Source organism: Cyprinodon tularosa, unplaced genomic scaffold (genome assembly GCF_016077235.1).
Source record: "Cyprinodon tularosa strain WSP-4 unplaced genomic scaffold, ASM1607723v1 ctg1, whole genome shotgun sequence".
NCBI lineage: Eukaryota > Metazoa > Chordata > Actinopteri > Cyprinodontiformes > Cyprinodontidae > Cyprinodon > Cyprinodon tularosa.
The window spans coordinates 116,128-134,802 of NW_024037781.1; the positions used below are offsets into that span (position 1 = coordinate 116,128).

An 18,675-nucleotide genomic window follows, 5' to 3' on the forward strand; every position below is an offset into this window, starting at 1 on the left:
AGGTCTTGGACTTGACCTTTTCTCTGTCTCTACGGGTCTTGGCCTTGCCTCGGTCTCTAAAGGTCTTGGCCTTGTCTCTGTCTCTGAAGGTCTTAGCCTTGTCTCTGTCTCAGCCTCTAAAGATCTTGTCCTTGGTGGTCTCTATAGGTCTTGGTCTTGTCTCAGCCTCTAAAGGTCTTGGCCTTGTCTCCGTCTCAACCTCTAAAGGTATTAACCTTGACTTGGTCTCGGGCTCTAAGGGTCTAGCCCTTGTTGGTCTCTATAGGTCTTGACCTTGTCTCGGTCTCTAAAGGCCTCGGCCATGTCTTGACCCTGTCTTGTTCTCTGGCTCTAAAGGTCTAGCCTTGTTGGTCTCTAAAGGACTTGACCTTGTCTCTGTCTCTAGAGTTCTTGGCCTTGTTCTGGGCTCGGCCTCTCTAGGTCCTGGACTTGCCTCTGTTTTTATTTTTTCTTCTAAAGGTCCTGGTCTTGGTTTCAGCCTCTAAAAATCTTGGCCTTGTCTCGGCCTCTGATGGTCTTGACCTTGTCTTGGTCTCAGGCTCTAAAAGTCTAGCCCTTGTTGGTCTCTAAAGATCTCCACCTTGTCTTGGTCTCTAAAGGCCTTGGCCTTGCTCTGTCTTGGCCTCTTTAGGTCTTGGTCTTGTCTCTGTACTCCTTGGTCTTGGTTGCTGTGGTCATAACTTCAACACAGGTTGACACAGAATTAGGTATTAAAGTGTACTTTGAAAGAAAAACAAAGAAATAAAGCTATATCAAAACTCTTTATGTGTTGATGCCCATTTTATTATCATTCAGGTAATACTTATCACGATGAACATGCCAAATGGTAATATTTCTATTGTACTGCTCTAAACAACATTTTCTTCAGCTTCTCCAAGTCAACAGTCTTAATGATGACAGCCTTGTGGTCCTTCTTCAGTTGCTCCATGTGGTCCATTACCATCATGCCTCGGGTGTTTCTCCCATCCAGTTCTACTGTCACTGCCACCTGTGGGAGAAATCACTTTTAAACTGAACTCCGCCTTCAAGCTGACGCTATTGACAATAAAAAAAGCTCACCTCTTCACTCTCAGTTATGAATCCATCATCAACCGCAGCAGCAAGCGCAAAGACGTCACAGGGATTGAAGCCTTTTCCAGCTACGACTTCCTTCTGGTACTCTGCTGAACGAGCTTTCTGCACACATCGTAAATCGGAGTCTCTAAGAGGCTGGACATTTTTCTAGGAGTAAAAATACATTAGAATATGAACTTACCTTCATTGAAAGAGTTGATATCTTCTTGATGAAGGCAGCCTTCTTTGTATTTGTAGACAGCCACTCGTCCCAGAAAGACTGAAAGGTAAAATGTAATAAAAATCCATATTTGATTACATCCAAACTTTTTTTATGTCAGAGTACAATACGCTAATTTAAATGTTATTTTTTTTAATCATCTTTATTGTGACACAAATAGCTATGGTTAGTTCAGGTTGTGTGTTTTTGATTTATTTTTCTTTCTTTTAAGCTTTTTAAATGCACTAGATCAGTGGTCTCCAACCCTGGTCCTCAAGATCTACTGTCCTACAGATTTTAGATGCATCCCTGCTTCAACAGAGCTTAATTAAATGAAGGGCTTGAAAAGGTAATCAATCATTTGATCCAGCCGTGTTGAAGCAGAGATGCATCTAAAATCTGTAGGACAGTAGATCTTGAGGACCAGGGTTGGAGACCACTGCTACTAGATCCACTGCTGCTGCAATTTGATATCTAGTTTTGAACGTTCCTCATTTCCTCTTTTTGAAATGCTTCCCTTCAGAATTCTAGTTCTTAATGTTTTCCAGTAGGTCGAGACATTTTGTAGGTACTGTAAATCTGAATGGGACAAAGAAACAAAATCTGTTGAAGTATATTTTAACTGATAAAAAAATGTTTGTGCTCTCAGAGGCTCCGATAACGACCACTTACCAACAATTAAATCCTAATGGCGCTGTTGTTAAATGGTAGCAGAATTTATTTCTCGGACACTTTTAAGACAATATAAGTAATTATATGAAATATTTTTTATTAATTGTTGCTGTTTGGTTGAAGCCATTCTGGTTATAAACATCTAGCGTGGTTTGCTCTTTTAAAATCTAAAATTTAGTTGCACATTCTCTATAAAGTGGCTATAAAATAGGAAATTCTTTCAGAGTATGGCAGGTATTAGGAACTACAGTACGACACGTACAGGGGAGGAGAAAACATTTATTTTATGTCTAAAGAAGAAGAATTTTACTCAGGAAATAAGTTAATTAATCTAGAAATAATCGAATTGAACCCCATAATTAATTGCATCGCTTACAGTATTTATTTTTTTTTTTTTTCAAATATTAAACCAATGCAGACATTTTTAAAATCACCATTTAATGCTTTCGACAAAGCCCTTAAGATTTATTTGCCAATCATCCCAAAATATCTGGACGTCTTTAAGGCCCCGAAGTTTTATGAAGTGCTGTCTGTTTGCTAATATAAAAAAAAAAACAGAAAATATCAGGGAATAAGTCTCAAAAACTGTAATACTCAGCTTGAAACATAATATAATTTCTATTTAATTAAGAATAGGAATCATTTTGTTTTTAATGAAATGAACTGGCTGCATGTTTTCGTAAGTCGCATCTGATTGGCCAATACCCTGCAGATTTCTGGCATCTGATATTAACATGAAGAGACATGGGACCAGAAAAGCAACTAAAAACCACCAGATTTGGTTCTACAACAAGTTAATGCGTTTGTTTAATGTTTATGGAGATTGTCCACAAGGTTAAGTTTTTCTTCCACACCTATGATGTTTTTTAGCATCACTAAGGGATCAGATCTTTGTTTTTTGTTTTATTCCTCCCTCATCCCAAACTGAAAATTCTGGCCAGTTAAACCCCCTTAAATTCCAAAAAGAGCAGTGAGCATCTGATAAAATTAAAACTGGAATATTTGAGATATTTTATCAATATATGTATTAACAATGATCAGTGAAGCCTGTACGTCTTGTTCTGTTTGCTATTTAGTCCTCACCCATGAGATACTGCTCCTGCAGCAGAACTCCCACGCAGCGATGTAGGTGGGACAGGTGTAGCGGTCCAACACGATGTAAGCCGCTTCAGGGTCCGCCACAAAGTTGAACTCGCCACACACGGTGGTGTTACCCCGAGCTACAAACACATACACAGCAGACAGGAAAACGTCTTCAATATCACTTTAATCATTGGAATAAAAAATAAAAAAATCTACAGCCTGAATAAAAAGTAAATCCACCCACAATCAGTGTTTCCTCCCATGATGTAGAGGGCCTTCAGTTTTTTGGGAAAGGAAGGGTCCAACTGAACAGCCACTGCAAGGTTAGTTAGCGGTGCAGTAGCCACAAGAGTCACCTGAAAGACAGTAATACCAGAGTTAGAGCTGGGCGATATGGCGATATATATCGTGAGGACGAGAGAAACATGTCTATCGTGACCTTTCTCCTCTATTTTTTCTATCGTGATAAACTTCTTTATTATTATTATTACTGCTAATATACATTTTAATATAATCTGTTAATATAACATTTTGCGTTTTTGCTATGCAAACTCTAAGTGTATATAACGAAAAAAAAAAAGAGAATAAAAAGATAATGTGTAGAGAACGTGGTTTTGCGACACTACACCGCTTTACGTCACGCGGCTTTGCACCATACGTTTGCGACATTACTGATGGAGAGAGCCCGTGAAATTTCTTTCTGGCTTGAAAAAAAATGAATGATGGACACCCAAGAAGATTTTACCGTTAAAGCGGAGCTGCCTGGCTTATATGCTAGTTGTCGGGCTGAAGTGGAGAGAGAGGTACGCAGTGGTGCGACGCATTATGCGTTGACTACGGACATGTGGATGAGTAGAGCAACACAGCCTTATATGAGTCTCACCATCCTTATCACGGACTGGACCCTCCGCGCTCGGTGTCTACAGACCGTGTACTTTCCTGAGGACCACACCGGAGTGATGCTCGCCCAAGGTATGAGCCTGACATTGCTATGCACTTTTGTACGTTCGCTAGTTTTACTATTATTGGTTTTACTAATATGCTTACACCAATGAACTGTGTGCTTTTACAGCATACGCATCCATTACTGGACCTCACTGATATTATAATTTATTCTGAAGGGGGGAAAAGTGAAGGCTACTGCACCTGTGAGTGTTGTGTTTACACACAAAGGTGCTGTAGCATTCACTTTTTCCCCTTCAGAGTAAATCATACTGTGTGTATTAGTGTGTACTGTTTGTTATAGTTTGTTGTATAGTACTGTTGTGTTCCATGTTTTTAAAGTGTGCAGCACGTTTCTCTTGTGACTGCTGAAAAATAAAGAGAACAACTGAAACACGCATAATTGTGGTACAGGTCGTATGATGGATCACATTTTTAACTACACTGACACTCCTATCCAGTAGAACATGTGGGCATTTTAATTAATGTATTACCAGTGCAGACACATTTCTTCTTAAATAGGCGAGGCGCCTCCTAGTGGAAAACAAGGTAAGTGAAAGACAAGAGAAAAAACTGGCCTTGGAATTTTATAAAATGTCAATAACAAATGAATATTAAATGATTAATTACTGCAGCGCAATAGCCAAGATTCTATACTGTTCACTGTCATGGCCGCAAATTGCATAACTGGTGTTCTTGGTTTGGGGTTGGGATTCTCATATTAGGAAACAAGATGATGGGTAAAAAATAGGCGATGAAAGATTTTTTTCAAACCTTGTCCATCTGACGGACTATGAAAACATAAAATGCAACATCAGTTGTGGTATATCGTGATATATATCGTTATCGTGATATAAAATAATCCATATCGTGATATAGTATTTTTTCCATATCGCCCAGCCCTAACCAGAGTAATACACCTCATTTATTATAAATATGCTTGTATGAGTAGATTTTATAAGCTGAGCTTTTGCTTTAAAAAAATAAGCTTTCTTGCAATTATTAACAGTAAGTCATAAAGATGAGATCTAAGATAGATTTTGTTCTATGATTGGGTCAATAATGAGGAAGAAAGCATAATTTTCAGTTCTCCTATTTAAAGCAGCTTCGTGTCAGCGCTACTGCTAATTAACTCTGCCAACTGTAAATCTTGCTGCCTTCCCGCTAAACAGAAAACCCTTTCTCTGTGATTGATTTACATTTATTTATTTAGCAGCGAATAATATCCGTTTTGAATAAAAATGCCTTTTTTTTGGAAAATGACAGCTGTATGACTCAGAATGTTATAGAAATGTTTTTCTATTTCAGCTCCAATTGCATTACAGAGTGATTCAAATTTGAGATGTCTTCTGCTCCTTTTGTTGACCAAAAAGGATTTTACTGTCATGAAAAATCATGAATTTTACTTAAAACTGACAATAATTGAATAGTCTTTGCTTCATATTTATCTCAAGGTTCATGCTCCTATCTCTGTTTTCCTTCCACCTAATTTTCCTGTTACATTTATAAAGCGCTCTTCCAACAGCCAGCTTTTTTTTTTCTTAGCAATAACTGTATTTGCTTATTCCTCTGAGGGGTTTCAATGTTGTTGAATTATTGTAGCTATGTTTTTGAATTATTGTACCTATGTTTGTGTGGCTTGTAACACGTCTCACTTTACATTTCTACATTAAAAATCTAGTTGTTTATGTCAAAGATTTTTGAGGAGATGGAAAAGTTTAGACTCAAAAAAATGTTTTTATAAGATAATTTAATCAAGTTGTCAGAGCTTTGTCTTATTCAGAATATTATTTTCCTTCCTTCATAGCGGGCATATAATTGTTTGTCTTTTAGAAACATTGTTTCTTACCTCTCCAGGGTTTTCCCTTGCAATTTTAATCATCGCCTGTGCAGCTTTCTTCTTCTGCAGCAGATCCAGACCGGGAGCATCTGGATCTGGAACATCCCCCAGTCCATCTTTCCCGTGGTAATCAGACGCATGCTGTTTGCTGGCCAGCAGAGGCCTTGAGAAACCCTTATAGACTGGAATCTGTGAAACAGAACGTCTGTAAGCAAAATATCCAGTATTGTGAATAAACCACACAAGCAAACTGACTTACATCCAGACGGTTGCAGACTTGCAGGACACGCAGGGTGTTCTTAAGGACATTGTCCAAAGAAGTGTTGCCGTGGCAGCAGGTGATCCCCAGAATCTCTACATCTGGAGCAGTGACGGCAATCATGAGGGCCTGAGCATCATCAACTCCGATGTCAACGTCGAGAATCAGCTTCTTCATCCTGCAGTAAAAAAATAGGCTGTTTGGAAAACAAAAAAGAAAATATGCATAGAATTGATTAAACGACACGAAAATGACATATTACTGACCGAGAGTTTGGAAAATGCAGCCATTAGCAGCTTTACCTTGTGAGTCAACCATACATTTTTTATGCACCTTTTGATTACTTACTACCTTTAAGCAGGGATGGGAAGTAACGAAGTACAAATACTTCGTTACTGTACTCAAGTAGATTTTTCTGATATTTTTACTTTACTACTTATCTTTATGGCGACTTTTTACTTCTACTCCTTACATTTTTTCACAAATATCTGTACTTTCTACTCCTTAAATTTAAAAAAATTGGCTCGTTACTTTAGTTTTGAATCATTTCAATGGAGTTACCGTTATTATTTTTCATGTCATCAATACCAAATTCAATCTAATTGGATGGGAATCTACGTTGCATTTGATGCACCACTACAAGATGAATCGACAGATTCGGCGATATTCATTGGCGGCAAATCATTGCAGCTTGGTGGCGGTGGCGTTAGCATAGTAGCATGGACGACGAGATGATTGAAAATGAACACAACGGAGATCTAGTCCTATTGGCAGACATCCATTTAAAATGTAGGCAACGGCATGATAAAAGCGGTTTCTACTTTTACTTTTATACTTTAAGTAAATTTACAAGCCTGTACTTTGTTACTTTTACTTGAGTAAAGAAGTTTAATCAGTACTTCCACTTTTACCAGAGTATTTTTTAACACAAGTACCTGTACTTTTACTCAAGTATGGAAAGTGAGTACTTTTGCCATCTCTGCCTTTAAGTTACACAGTTTAAGTCAGAACATCTGACTGTGAGGATCTATTTAGTGGCTTTTTCCAGGTCAAAATAAGAGCTTCAAACTTTTATTGAAAGTAGCTGTTATTCAAGATCAGGAAAACAATATTATATATAATACCAATATTATATATATTTCTTTAAAGAAAAATTTATAAAAATGTGTACCTTTGCACTTAAATATTGCAACTGTTCACTTACAAATTCAACTGAAAATGTTCACTGAAATTTAGATTTTATTGAACCTCATATTCAAATTGAGACCCTAAGCCCATCCTCCTTCTGAAAAGCAGAAAATGTCCATATTTAATGCATTTCTGCATGACTGACAGAAAGGGGAACTATTTATCTGCATAGTTTAATGACTTCGCTTTGATAAATTTTTCAGGAAAGCAAATTTAAATCAAAATTTGTTTTAGTCCAAGTTTCATATGAGGAATCTCCAGATTGGCATGTAGAGTTAAAATGCAAATTAGTCATTTTATTTGAGCAGTATTTAAGTTAAAATTTGCATCAAACTGTTGAAACACAATCACTAAGTCTTCTGCACATTTGCTTAGTGAGTTCCATTTCTTTTTTTGGGGTTTTGTTTGTTGCTAAGTACCTCCTGTTGCTTCGTGTTTCCTCTCTACAGCGTCATCTTTTGGTCAATAAAATACAGCAATGATTGTCAATTACAGGTGTAAACAATTAAAGAAACACATGCTGGTGGAGGGAACTTAAAAGGTACAAAGAAGAAAGAGAACAACAGTGGACTAGATGAAAAGAGATCAGATGTGACCAATCTTCCTCTGTGTATCATCCATGCATATCTAATAATTCATCTCATAACTAAGGCTAAACCCTAGTTGGAAAACTCTCAGAAAAGTAGAGTTCTACTATAGATTGCAACTTTGGAAGGCAGTGGGAGTTTAGTGCATTGGAACAAGGGGAAAAAAAGGCCAACCAGACAATATGAAGACCAAGATTCATGCAGATCATGGATACATCTTCAGCTGGAAAAGTTGCAGCCTACTCAGACTGGAGGCCACTTTGCAGGTAGGATGATTTGCAACAAAAACATTGTCAAGTTAATATTCTGTGCTTTAAGTAAAAAAAAAAAAATACCAATACAGTAATTATACCTCACAGGCCTGTCAAGGCAGGAGATAATATCACCTGTACCTGCAATTTATTTGTTCTTAGAAAGCCAATGAATGCTGGAAATGGATATTGGCCAACTCTTGTGCAAACATGACCCAGTTACACAGGTTAAATAGGTACATCTACAAAAAAGGGAAGGCGTATCCAGGTTGTCTGCACCAAGGGAAGAAACTACAGAGGATCTATTGTGAGAAGCTTTTGGGAAGATCCTCAAAACATTTAACTCAATTCATAAATATTGAAAGCTAATTTGAATGATAAAAGAACACATTTAAATTTCGAAGAAAGCCTCCTCATTGTTGTTCTGGATTTTTTTATTTTATTTTTTTTTACTAATTCTATGCATGTAGATGCAGAGCAAGTTTATATTGGTGTGCAACACCTATAAATTTAAATAAGTTGCAATCAAAGGGAAATCTCAGATATTATCAGCTGGATGGAATCCAACATTAAAACTGCTAAAATTAAGAAGTTATTCTACTAAACATAGGTTAAAAAAAAAAAAAAAAAAAGTATATGAAAATAACCAACAGTAAAGGAAGAGAAATCTGGAAGTCAAGTCTGGAGTCAAACTGCTTGATGGGAACAATCTGTCCCTCCTTTGTGCAAGTGGCAAAAAACTCACTGAACTCATCTCCAACACCCCCTCATTGTATTCTAACAGGGCTCATTAAGTAACACTTAAAAATTGCGGCATTGCATAAGTTTTGCACAATTTAAGCATACAAAATTATTTAATCCTTTTTTGAAAGCAAACTTTTTCAGTGTTTATCTGTTTTAACAATGCAAGAATCTGTCTAAAAACAACAAGCACATGCATTTGGTACATTCTGTACTTTTCAAAACAAATAAATTAAGATGTTACTGTAATAAATGTTTATGCCTATTAAAGTTTGTAAAAAAAAAAAAAAAGGAGAAAAAAAAGTATTCAAGAAGAATCTCACCTGCTGAGGTTGCGAAGTGTTCAGATGAGGAGTGAGGAATGGGATATAAGCAGCAGCTGAGCGTATGTTTTATAAATAACAACCCAACCCTGAGGACAGTGTAAGGTGAAACCCAGATGTTACAAACCCTTCCTTCATTTAGTGTTTCGTAACTATGGCAGGCCTTGCCTCTTTGTGGAATTCACCATATGTATTCGTCAAAATCTGCTGTGTTTTAAGAGAAGAGGATGTGGCCTGTTTTCTGTTGTGTTGGTAAAAACATGCAGCTGAACAGTTTTTCTTTAGCTGCAACAACATGCAATTTACTGACAAGGGTTCAATGGAACATGTTTACTGGGTTATGCAGCATTTCTTTTCTGAAAACTGCTGCGCAATAAGAAATGTGCTGTATTCTAACTCACTTGCAGGAACGCAGACTTTGATTAAGTTGGGATCCGCAATGCTGTGATGTAGAAATAGTTTGTCCCACCTTCCAAAATCGCCCGTTTTAAAAGTTTAATTACACTTAAATTCTTTATTTTTATATCAGAAAATTATGATTTGATAAAAATCTAATTTCTTTTTTCAAATTACTTCATTTATTATGCGTTTGTATTTGTTTAAGCCTCATTGGAAGATTTTTCCACCATGGACAGCTCCTTTTATGGTCCTGCGAAAATATTTTAAATACTGTACATCTGGGCTTTCACTAGGCCACTTGCTTACTAGTGCATCTGTGCTTAATACTAATAACTGAATATTCCCCTTAATATTCTGGTTGAGAGTAGAGTTGATGGCTCAGTCATTCACGCAGTTCGACTTTAGATCATTTAGTTTCGCTTCATGTTTTGAGATGGGTCATTTCAACAATTTCCTTAGTTAAATGAAGTCAAAACCTGAATATGATTCCTTTTATTTCCATGTTTTTTTATATGCTTTTGATCTGAAATTAATCAAGTATATTTAACCGTTAAATCTCCCTATATTTGACAGTATATTTTTTTTCATTAGTGCTAATATGTCATTTCCAGTATTTTAACATACTCTATGATTAAAGTATTTCTCGCTGACTTTTATTTTGGGTTTTATTTAGTTCTTTGTGTTATTTCTAAAAGCAAATATTTCTCAAATTAATAATTAGACTTTCTTTGAACATAGCAAAAATATAGTCATAAGTTTTCTAAAGGTTTTTATTTTGGGGATTGTTGGCATTATTTCTGAGGCTTTTATTCTATTCATATTGATATCAATGTTAAAGCTTATTGAAGGAAAAGTTTTTTGTAAAATCTTCCAGCCCTATTGTCACATTTTTTTTTTACCGAGCAGCCTGCAGGTCCCCATAGATGTAGCAACAGCTTCTATGTTTTTTTTTTTTTGTTTTTTTACTGCAGACCCTGTCAGAGTTTAAGGTTTGAACCGTGCCTTAAAGCTTTTGTCATATTTTTAGGGTGAAAAACACCCAAATCAATCTACGTTCATGTTTAGGGGACAGAATGTACAAAAGGTTGTTTTTCTTTTTTTGGAGTTCAACGTGTTTTAAGGAGCAGTCTATGCATGAAAAAATGTGAGCTTTCTGCTTTGAAAAACCTGTTTGAACCTGTACCTAAAAGGTGCAACCTGTAAAGGCAGAAATCAGAGAAGTATAGCCTCTCTAAATGTTTTCCTTCTTTTGCCAGTAAATGTTGATCAAAATAAATACCAATGCCTCTAAGTACACCATGTCCACAGGTGAGTCAAATATACATAGAGGACAAGATAGAACCTGCTGGTTCAGTTCTGTTCACTGTCAGAATTTTATGTTTAATTGCTTCACAAATTAAGCCTCCAAGGCCTTAAAAATTGGCAGACATTGCTTTCCTGTCTAATAAATTTAATTTCTACTTTTTGGTAAGGTTAAATCTTAAAATTTTTGTTTTATAGTTGTAGCCTTGTAGATATCAATAAGTAATATAAACAAATCAGGACTAAATTAGAACCATGATAATGATATTTTAAGATATTTAAAGCTTTATACAGACTTATACAGCTTTAAACCCACTTGCGTTAATATGATCCTTAATTTGTATCTAATTCAGTTTTTAGTGATTCTTGAGCAATCTTGAAGCCATGGCCAATGTTTTGAGCTTTTCCAAATTTAGCTTCTGAACTCTAGGTATTAAAAAAAGCTTAAGTTTAAACTACAGTTGGTTGAGAATTAAGTTTCAAAACTGCTTGTGAATTTACTTGGAGACATTCCTATGCGATTTAACTTAAAGCCATTCTTATCTTCCAATCTTCGTCTTTTGTAGTGATTGAAATTCTAGCATTCTGGTTTGTCAGCAACCACCACCAGAAAATGTTCTTTTGTTATACTCCATTTACGTCCAAGTTTCAGATGGGAGTTTCAGTTTCTCCCTTCTTCATATTTTTCAATGTTAATAAATGTCATCTACTGCTAGTATCATAACAATTGCAATGACAAAAACTTTGTTCAATTTGATATTTGGGGCATATAAGCAATGTTGAATTGTTTTATCTTAAAAATGGTGAAAAGTAACTGACTAAATGTATGAATAAAAAAGAATAGGTAAGATTTACAACAGTTGGATAAACCACCTTGAACGTTTGTGTTTTCATGACCTTAATTTGTTTCCAGACCTAATTTTGGTGGGACTTCATTGTAATGTAAATAAAGTGCCAACTTCTACTCGCCTGTATGGCTTTGCACCCTAGCTGCAACTCTCTTAATTTCCTGGTGGCATCAAACCCACTTTAAGCCACCAAAATGGAGTGCAGCTGTGATTTGAAATTGAATTTGATTGCACATATAGCCCGTCCACTGTAGATGGCACTTTAGCAGATATTTTGGCTCCCAACAGGGCACTGTAGCTTAGATTTTTATAAAGGTTATTTTGTTTCAAAAATATTTGTGCATTGTAAGAGTGAATTTGAAGTTGTAGAGAGAGTTACATTTCAAGTTTTGTATTTGTAGAATTAAAAAAAGGAAAGAAAAAAAAATCACAGGTACAAATTATTTTTACACCTGTTCAAATTTTAAGTACAAGTACACAAACTCTGTTCTTCAAGTTGCACATCAAAAACCTCTTACATTCTCAGTTTTGCTTCAGATAGTTCAGAACTATTGTTGCAAAATGATTTGTGCATTGTAACTTTGGTGTAACATTGGTGTTTTGTAAGTGTAGTTTTTTTTATCTGTCACAATTACAAAAAAGTTACACCTCTTCAAATTCTTGAGTACAAGTACATAAATTGTGTTATGTGAGTTGCACATCAAAAATGTCCTCCATTCAGTTTTGCTACAGTTGATCTAAAACAAATGGTGCAAAACAAATTCAAACAAACAAAAAAAATATATATATATTATATATCCTTCACACAAATACAAATCAGTGAATACATTTGCACAAATCTGCTGCATTTTACTTGTATAAAATGTAGAGACATCCTTTTTATTTTATTTTTCTGGAATAAAAATCCACATCTTTGGGAAATGTTCCCTTTTCAATGAAAAACTGCAGGTCACAAAAGATTGCAAATGAATCCATTGTGTGATCAGTGCTGTTGCACTGAAAATCAAAAATGTTAACAAATTTAAATGTATACAGTGTGTGACATATTTGCATCCTCAGAGCATTAAAAGTAATGATTGAAAGGCGATTGTAAAATTTGTGTTTTTTTTTCCTTTTAGAATATGCAATACTTAAGCAAATATAAGATGTACAAAAAGAAACCCCCTCAAAAAGACAACAGAATAAAAAAGTAAGAAGTATTGCCCTCTATCAGCAAATGAGCCGATGGAATGGATCGTGCTACCAGTATGGATTGGATAGTGACAGTGGATGCGTTCCAATTTATGGGCTGTGTCCTCCGAAGGCTAGATTTGAAGGCCGATTATGTCATAGGGCGATTCCAAGAATACAAATGCATCCTTCTTTTTCAACTCTCTCTACACCTTCAAATGCCACACCTACATTGCACAAATAGTTTTGAAACAAAATAACCTTCATAGATTTTGGCTCTCTCCCAAAGGGGCAGTTCAGCATGTGTTTTGGCTTCCAAAAGGTGACTTTAGCATGCATTTTTCAATAATTGGGTCCCAAGGTGTGGCAACGCCCCCCTTGCATGAGTTATATAATAGTGGATGTATTGGCCATACACCAACAATGACATATGAACGCCCACATGCAAAACACTAGATTTTCATTTGGGAAACTATGTTTTTCCAACTTCCTAGTTCCCAGATAAATTATATGCATTATTAAAAGTATTTTTTATTTATTTTTTTGGTAAGCAAAATGACAGTTGAAGAACAGTAACTAATAAAAGCTGTTAGTTCAGAAGTAACTGGCCCTGTGTGTTGACATCCGTACGTTGAGCTCAGTGGTATCACATCATTTAGTGGGTCAACCCGGGTAGACACACATCAGTGAGCTGTTCCCACTGCTACTAAGAGACGATTGTTCCTGGGTTTAAACAGGTTTTTCTGCAAGTTGGAAAGGGGTACAAGTGATGTGTCTGCCCATGTAAACTGAAGATATATATATACATGTTTTAAGCTAAAAGAAGTAAAGAGCTAAGTTAAAGGCTGCAGCAAAACTTATTGTTGATATGTATCAGGGCAGATTTACAGAACAGAGAGTAGAAAAAAACAGGTGCAGATGGGAAGGCAGAGAATGACCTTGCTCCGACACACACAGAACGAACCAGAAAGGCAGGAAGCAACTCCATACATGGAGATAGGTAGTAGAGAGTATGATCATTCTGTGGGACTGTCTGTGTGAAACTGTAAGATGTTCCCCTATTAAGATAATAAAAAGAGCCGGTGTTGCAGGGGGGGTCAGAGTTGCTGTCCGCAGATGCATACTGCTGATGCTCTTTTCCCTTTGCAAAGGCCAATCGAAGCTTCTTTCTCCACAATCTTTTAATAACACTCCATCTCAGTTAAGTTACCTGCACCCGAATTAACGGACCCGGGGGAAAAACCATGAAGGTGTTTCTCAACAAAATACAAGACTGGTTTCAAATTAGATGAATAATGCTGTCTTACCAGCTTAATCCAGCTGCTTAATTAAGTCTTTTCCTAATTGTTGTCCTCTGGGGCACAGAATTGGTCTCCTTTAAAGATGATTATATGACTGGATATTCTCATGGTATTTATTTAGTACCACATCTTGAAAGGTCAGGGTTCAGTCTGTGGTTTTGCTGAGGTATAACAGAAACCCAGGTTGTTTAATAGCAGCCTTTAGTTAATTTGTATTGTTCATTTGTATTGGAAGCAAGAAATGCTCTGAAATACCCTGGTAGGTGGGGGGTTGTTACCTCACCAGCAGGTGGCATTGCTCCCCACATCCTCACTAGATGTGAAAACTTAAAATGGCTTGGGTTTTTTCTGCCTCTCCAGGCTCTGATCTTTCATGATGCTTTTTTCCTTTTTGTTTAAAGTCCTCGACAAATTGGCTTTAAATTATAGTAAAATCTTTGTTGAATAACCGTGTTTATGAGTTTAGGTCTCAAATTGGTATTTCTATTAGTATGAACTTTTTCCTTGCATTCTCAGTTTTATGAGTTAAACGTGTTTAAAGGGATAAAAGTGGCCTATTCTGGCTTCTAAAGGTTGGAATAGAATAACCATCATCTGATAACCACAAAAAAATGTACATCCTGGTATGGCTTCAGTTTATTCTATTTTTAAATGATATTTAAAAAAAAGATTTTCCAAAGAAAAGTCTTTTTTTTTTTTTTTTCAAATAAGATGATTATTTCATCTGTCTTTCCAAAGCATGCTGAAAACTCCTAAAGCAGACGACCATCACTCAGGGACGTAAAAAAACAAAAAGAAAACCAATGACCCAGGGGTAGCTTGGTTCTCACATTTAAAAGTTATTGCCGGGCCTCAGTGGAAAATAGAAAATTGTATTGATTTTATCTAAGAATGAACAAACATTACAGTGTTGATTATAGAGCACACTGTGTTCAGCAACTATGATTATGATGAAGATGCCGAAGTGATGCGGCTGCCAACCACAGTCACCCCACCACAAGGTCTCACTTTGTACCTTACACACTTGCAATAAGCATGGGTTTAAATGTGAAATTCTAGTATCTGCTGGATTGCAAAGACTAACAAAAACATTCAAAAAGAAGGTTGTGCTCATGCCTCTCAAGGAGAAAAAGTGTTACTCACAAAGATCGAAGATGTTTCAGCCTTTGATTTTCTTTTAATCGTCCAACATTAAAGTTTTTCAACTTCATGAGTGGACTGCTCAGATACTGTAGCATCACACCTAAAGCTGGAACCACACATTGAACTGGCTCAGATTTAAATGGAAATCTCACTAAAGTTGTTATTGCAAAATAAAGTAGTACCAGAGACTGATTCTTCCCATTAAAGTGCATTAATATAATATTTTCTTTTGCATTTAATGCAATTTTATCATGAAATAATCTGCATATTTTTTTCCTTCTCTAGTTTCCTGCTTAACAAATTTCAAAATAAAAGGCCAGTAGAGACTAAAACCAAACAATAAAATAGCTAAATGATAAATCCCTCCCCCTTTAGCAGCTTATATTCGACGTTATAGATTTGTATTATTTGCTTTATGTCGGTTTAATTTTACATTTTCCTCAGGGGATTAATTAAGTACCTATTTAGTTTTAATATTTTCTTTCAGCTTTGGTAGAGACAGAACTGGAATCTGTCTCCTATCATTAGAATTGTGCGTATAACCCTTTCACAGACTGGTGGGCTGTCAGTGGAAATATCTGAAGGACTACCACAAGGTTTTTTTTTACTTTACCTTTGAAACAGGAAGTTGTTGACATATTATCCGCTATTCATGCATAATATTGTTTTCTTCCAGAGATGGTATTAATATGTTGTTTTTTTTTCATTTGTTGACATAAAAGAATGCGTGCTTTTTTAAAAATCGTTCCTTCCGATTACTTGTCTTGTTGTTATAAACACTGTTGATTCATTCATCTAATTTATTATAAATCTCTATCCCCTCTTTTCTATAAAAGAAAATTGCTAAAAGCAATACTGGTTTACAATTTTTTTTCTAGATATTGGATAAAATAAAAAAAACAGAATATACAAAAAAATTGATGCAAACAATTACAGTGCAAATTATTTAACTTAACAAAATTTTTTTCAGATATATTTTTTCTTGAATGTATTTTCAATTTAAGGCAAAAAAATTTTTTATATATATATATTATATTAAACATTTATTAAAAATCTTTTGTTTTAGTACTTTAAGAATAGATGTGGTTCGCTTTATTTTTTTTTAAACTTAATTTTGCATTGGCTTCATCTGTGCAGAGGAAATGTCTCATGAGCGAAAATGTATGAAAGTAACTGAAAGAAAGGCAACACTATACAATTTTCTTTAATTCAATGTATATACAAAATGCTCCATTCACAACTCTGCCTGCAGAAAAACATATGCAGTTAAACATCAGTATTGAAGAAATATTTTTTCATTGATAAGTCAAACAGGTGCTCATTATCACAGTGTTCAAAATTTAAAAACGAAATGTAGAATAAAACGGCTGCTTCTAGATAAAATATCACATTTTTCTATAATATTTTTTCCTTCAGTTTAAGTTTGTGGGCGTGTGTCTGTATTTACGAAGCCTATGCAGAATAAATTCCAAATGTTCTTAAAAAATCGACTCTGCGTCAAGCTGGGATGTGAATTTTTCCCTTATTGTGGAGAATCTTCTCCTCCTGCGTCCTGTGAGTTGGGTTTGGGCTTTGCCAGGTTGGCTCTGACCCGGGCCTGGTCCACGGCATCCAGCAGGTTTTTAGAGTCCAATGCCAACGTGTGAGCAGCTGCCAGCATTTGCTTCTGGCACTCCTCCTTCAGGGACGTTACAGAGTTCTGCTGGGCCAGCCGCATCTTGTTGATCAACTCCCCCAGATCCTTGTTCAGCAGCTTCTTGGTGCCCTCAATCTGAGCCAGGAGGAAATCAAAGGACAGTTTCATACTCTAAAATATTAGTATCATTTTTTTTTAACAGTGGCTCTCATAAACTCAACACACATCTGTTTAAATGTCAGCTTATATGATGTTAAAAGGTATAGAGGATGATCTTTTATTTCCAGGTGGATCATCTAAATAAGTGGTCCTCCTAATTGTCAATCTTTCTGGTGATAAGTTTACGTAAGGCCGTCTTACACTGCAAAAATCCGAAATCTCAAATGATTTTTTTCTTACAATAACATTTGTTCTTGAATTGAGGAGGTAAGTGAGCCACTTTGCCAATGGAACTTAGAAAATTAAATTAGAATAAATGTTTCTAGTGCATATTATCTAATTATCTTACTTCTAGTGTAAAAAATAGTAATTCCATTGGCAATTAATCTTATTAACCTGCTAAAATTAAGGGTAAATACACTTAATTTAAGACATTTTTGCTAATTTCTACATCATTTTTGCAGTGTATGTACTTTTCCTCAGTTAGCTATCTTTTTCTGCACATGCGCACTTTCAGGCATACATCTGTGGTGAGCTGCAGTTTCAGACAGTCATTGAAGCTCACCTTTCTCACTGCGGTTCTTTGAAAATGGCAGAGGGTTGTAAGAGGAAAAAGTTTTTATGAAGTTTATGAGAAAAAAAAAGGCAGCAGAGCAGGCCGATATATATATATATATATATATATATATATATATATATATATATATATATATCCCGGAATGCAAAGCATTATGGGATTTGCTGGCGACTAATAAAAAAGATGGCGCAGGCATTGTGAAGTGGAGGAGGAGTTACATGCCCGGTAAGTTAACTGAGTTCACTATTAAGTCCACTATATAGTCCGTGCTCTATATAGTGATTGAGGGATTTAGGGGTTAGGACGGACGTTCCGGAACAGTAAGCCTTTATGATCTATGAGAACAGCTAATTTTAAACAGAGCGTGCATGAGGAGAAATGGGATTGTGCACGCTCTCGCACGAATTTACATGGAAAAAATTACATGTTCCCTCTCGGGAGCGGGTACAGGGTTGTGCATGTGCATTACCTTTAAACAATTAAACAATCATTAATAGCTAGTATTAAGAGTTTTTCCTTTAACTTTAAGTTTTGAAAAAAACATCCACATTTATTTAAGACACAAAAATGTAGCAACCTTTTTGCAAAGACTTACAATCGCTTCAACTAATGCAGTCTTTTCCTCCAACTTGGTCTTTTTCAGTTCAATTAAGTAAAAAAAAATAAAAATCAATAAAAATCAATCCAAAGGTCTAGAGACCACAGCACTGGACTATATGGTCGTATTTCCTGGTTCTGGTCAAGACCTGAGCAGCAGAGTTTTGGATAAACTGCTGTTGTCTAACCGCTTGTTAGGAACAGCCAGAGGACCGGCCGTTACAATAATCTAACCTGCAGAAGACAAATGCATGGATTCATCTCTCCAAGTCTGTTTTAGACACTATGTTCTTATTTTAGTAATGTTTTTTAGATGGTAGTAGACCACTGATGTAATGGACTCAATATGGCAGTTGAAATTCAGGTCTGAGTCCATGATTACCC

The 18,675-nt window shown here is 35.8% G+C and overlaps 2 protein-coding genes and 1 long non-coding RNA gene across 3 annotated transcripts in view; 1 reads left to right on the forward strand and 2 right to left on the reverse strand.

Annotated features, from left to right (window-relative positions):
• Positions 1–18,217, forward strand: LOC119795950. Its single transcript, XR_005282429.1, has 3 exons — positions 1–648; positions 1,470–1,472; positions 18,205–18,217. It is a non-coding gene; the product is annotated as an uncharacterized LOC119795950 (long non-coding RNA).
• On the reverse strand, positions 762–9,314 carry LOC119794411 (inosine-uridine preferring nucleoside hydrolase-like). The gene is made up of 8 exons (XM_038302325.1): positions 9,160–9,314; positions 6,070–6,265; positions 5,820–5,999; positions 3,273–3,384; positions 3,029–3,165; positions 1,256–1,333; positions 1,060–1,176; positions 762–988 (listed from the first exon to the last, which is right to left on the reverse strand). The coding sequence occupies exons 2-8, from the start codon at positions 6,244–6,246 to the stop codon at positions 836–838; spliced, it is 954 nt and encodes a 317-aa protein (XP_038158253.1). The 5' UTR covers positions 6,247–6,265; positions 9,160–9,314; the 3' UTR covers positions 762–835.
• LOC119793630 (protein-tyrosine kinase 2-beta-like) overlaps positions 16,509–18,675 on the reverse strand; it is a 33,278-nt gene continuing 31,111 nt past the window's right edge. The window contains exon 30 of the mRNA XM_038301207.1: positions 16,509–17,093. Coding sequence (XP_038157135.1) covers positions 16,845–17,093 — 249 coding nt within the window. The 3' untranslated portion in view covers positions 16,509–16,844. The remainder of the gene's footprint in view (positions 17,094–18,675) is intronic.

Coding starts and splice junctions, on each gene's coding strand:
- LOC119794411 (XM_038302325.1), bottom strand. CDS start 6,246: ATGAAGAAGCTGATTCTCGACGTTGACATCGGAGTTGATGATGCTCAG. Junction 3,385..5,819: donor CAAGGGAAAACCCTGGAGAG/GTAAGAAACAAT, acceptor ACTGTCTTTCAG/GTGACTCTTGTGGCTACTGC. Junction 3,166..3,272: donor CATGGGAGGAAACACTGATT/GTGGGTGGATTT, acceptor ATGTGTTTGTAG/CTCGGGGTAACACCACCGTG.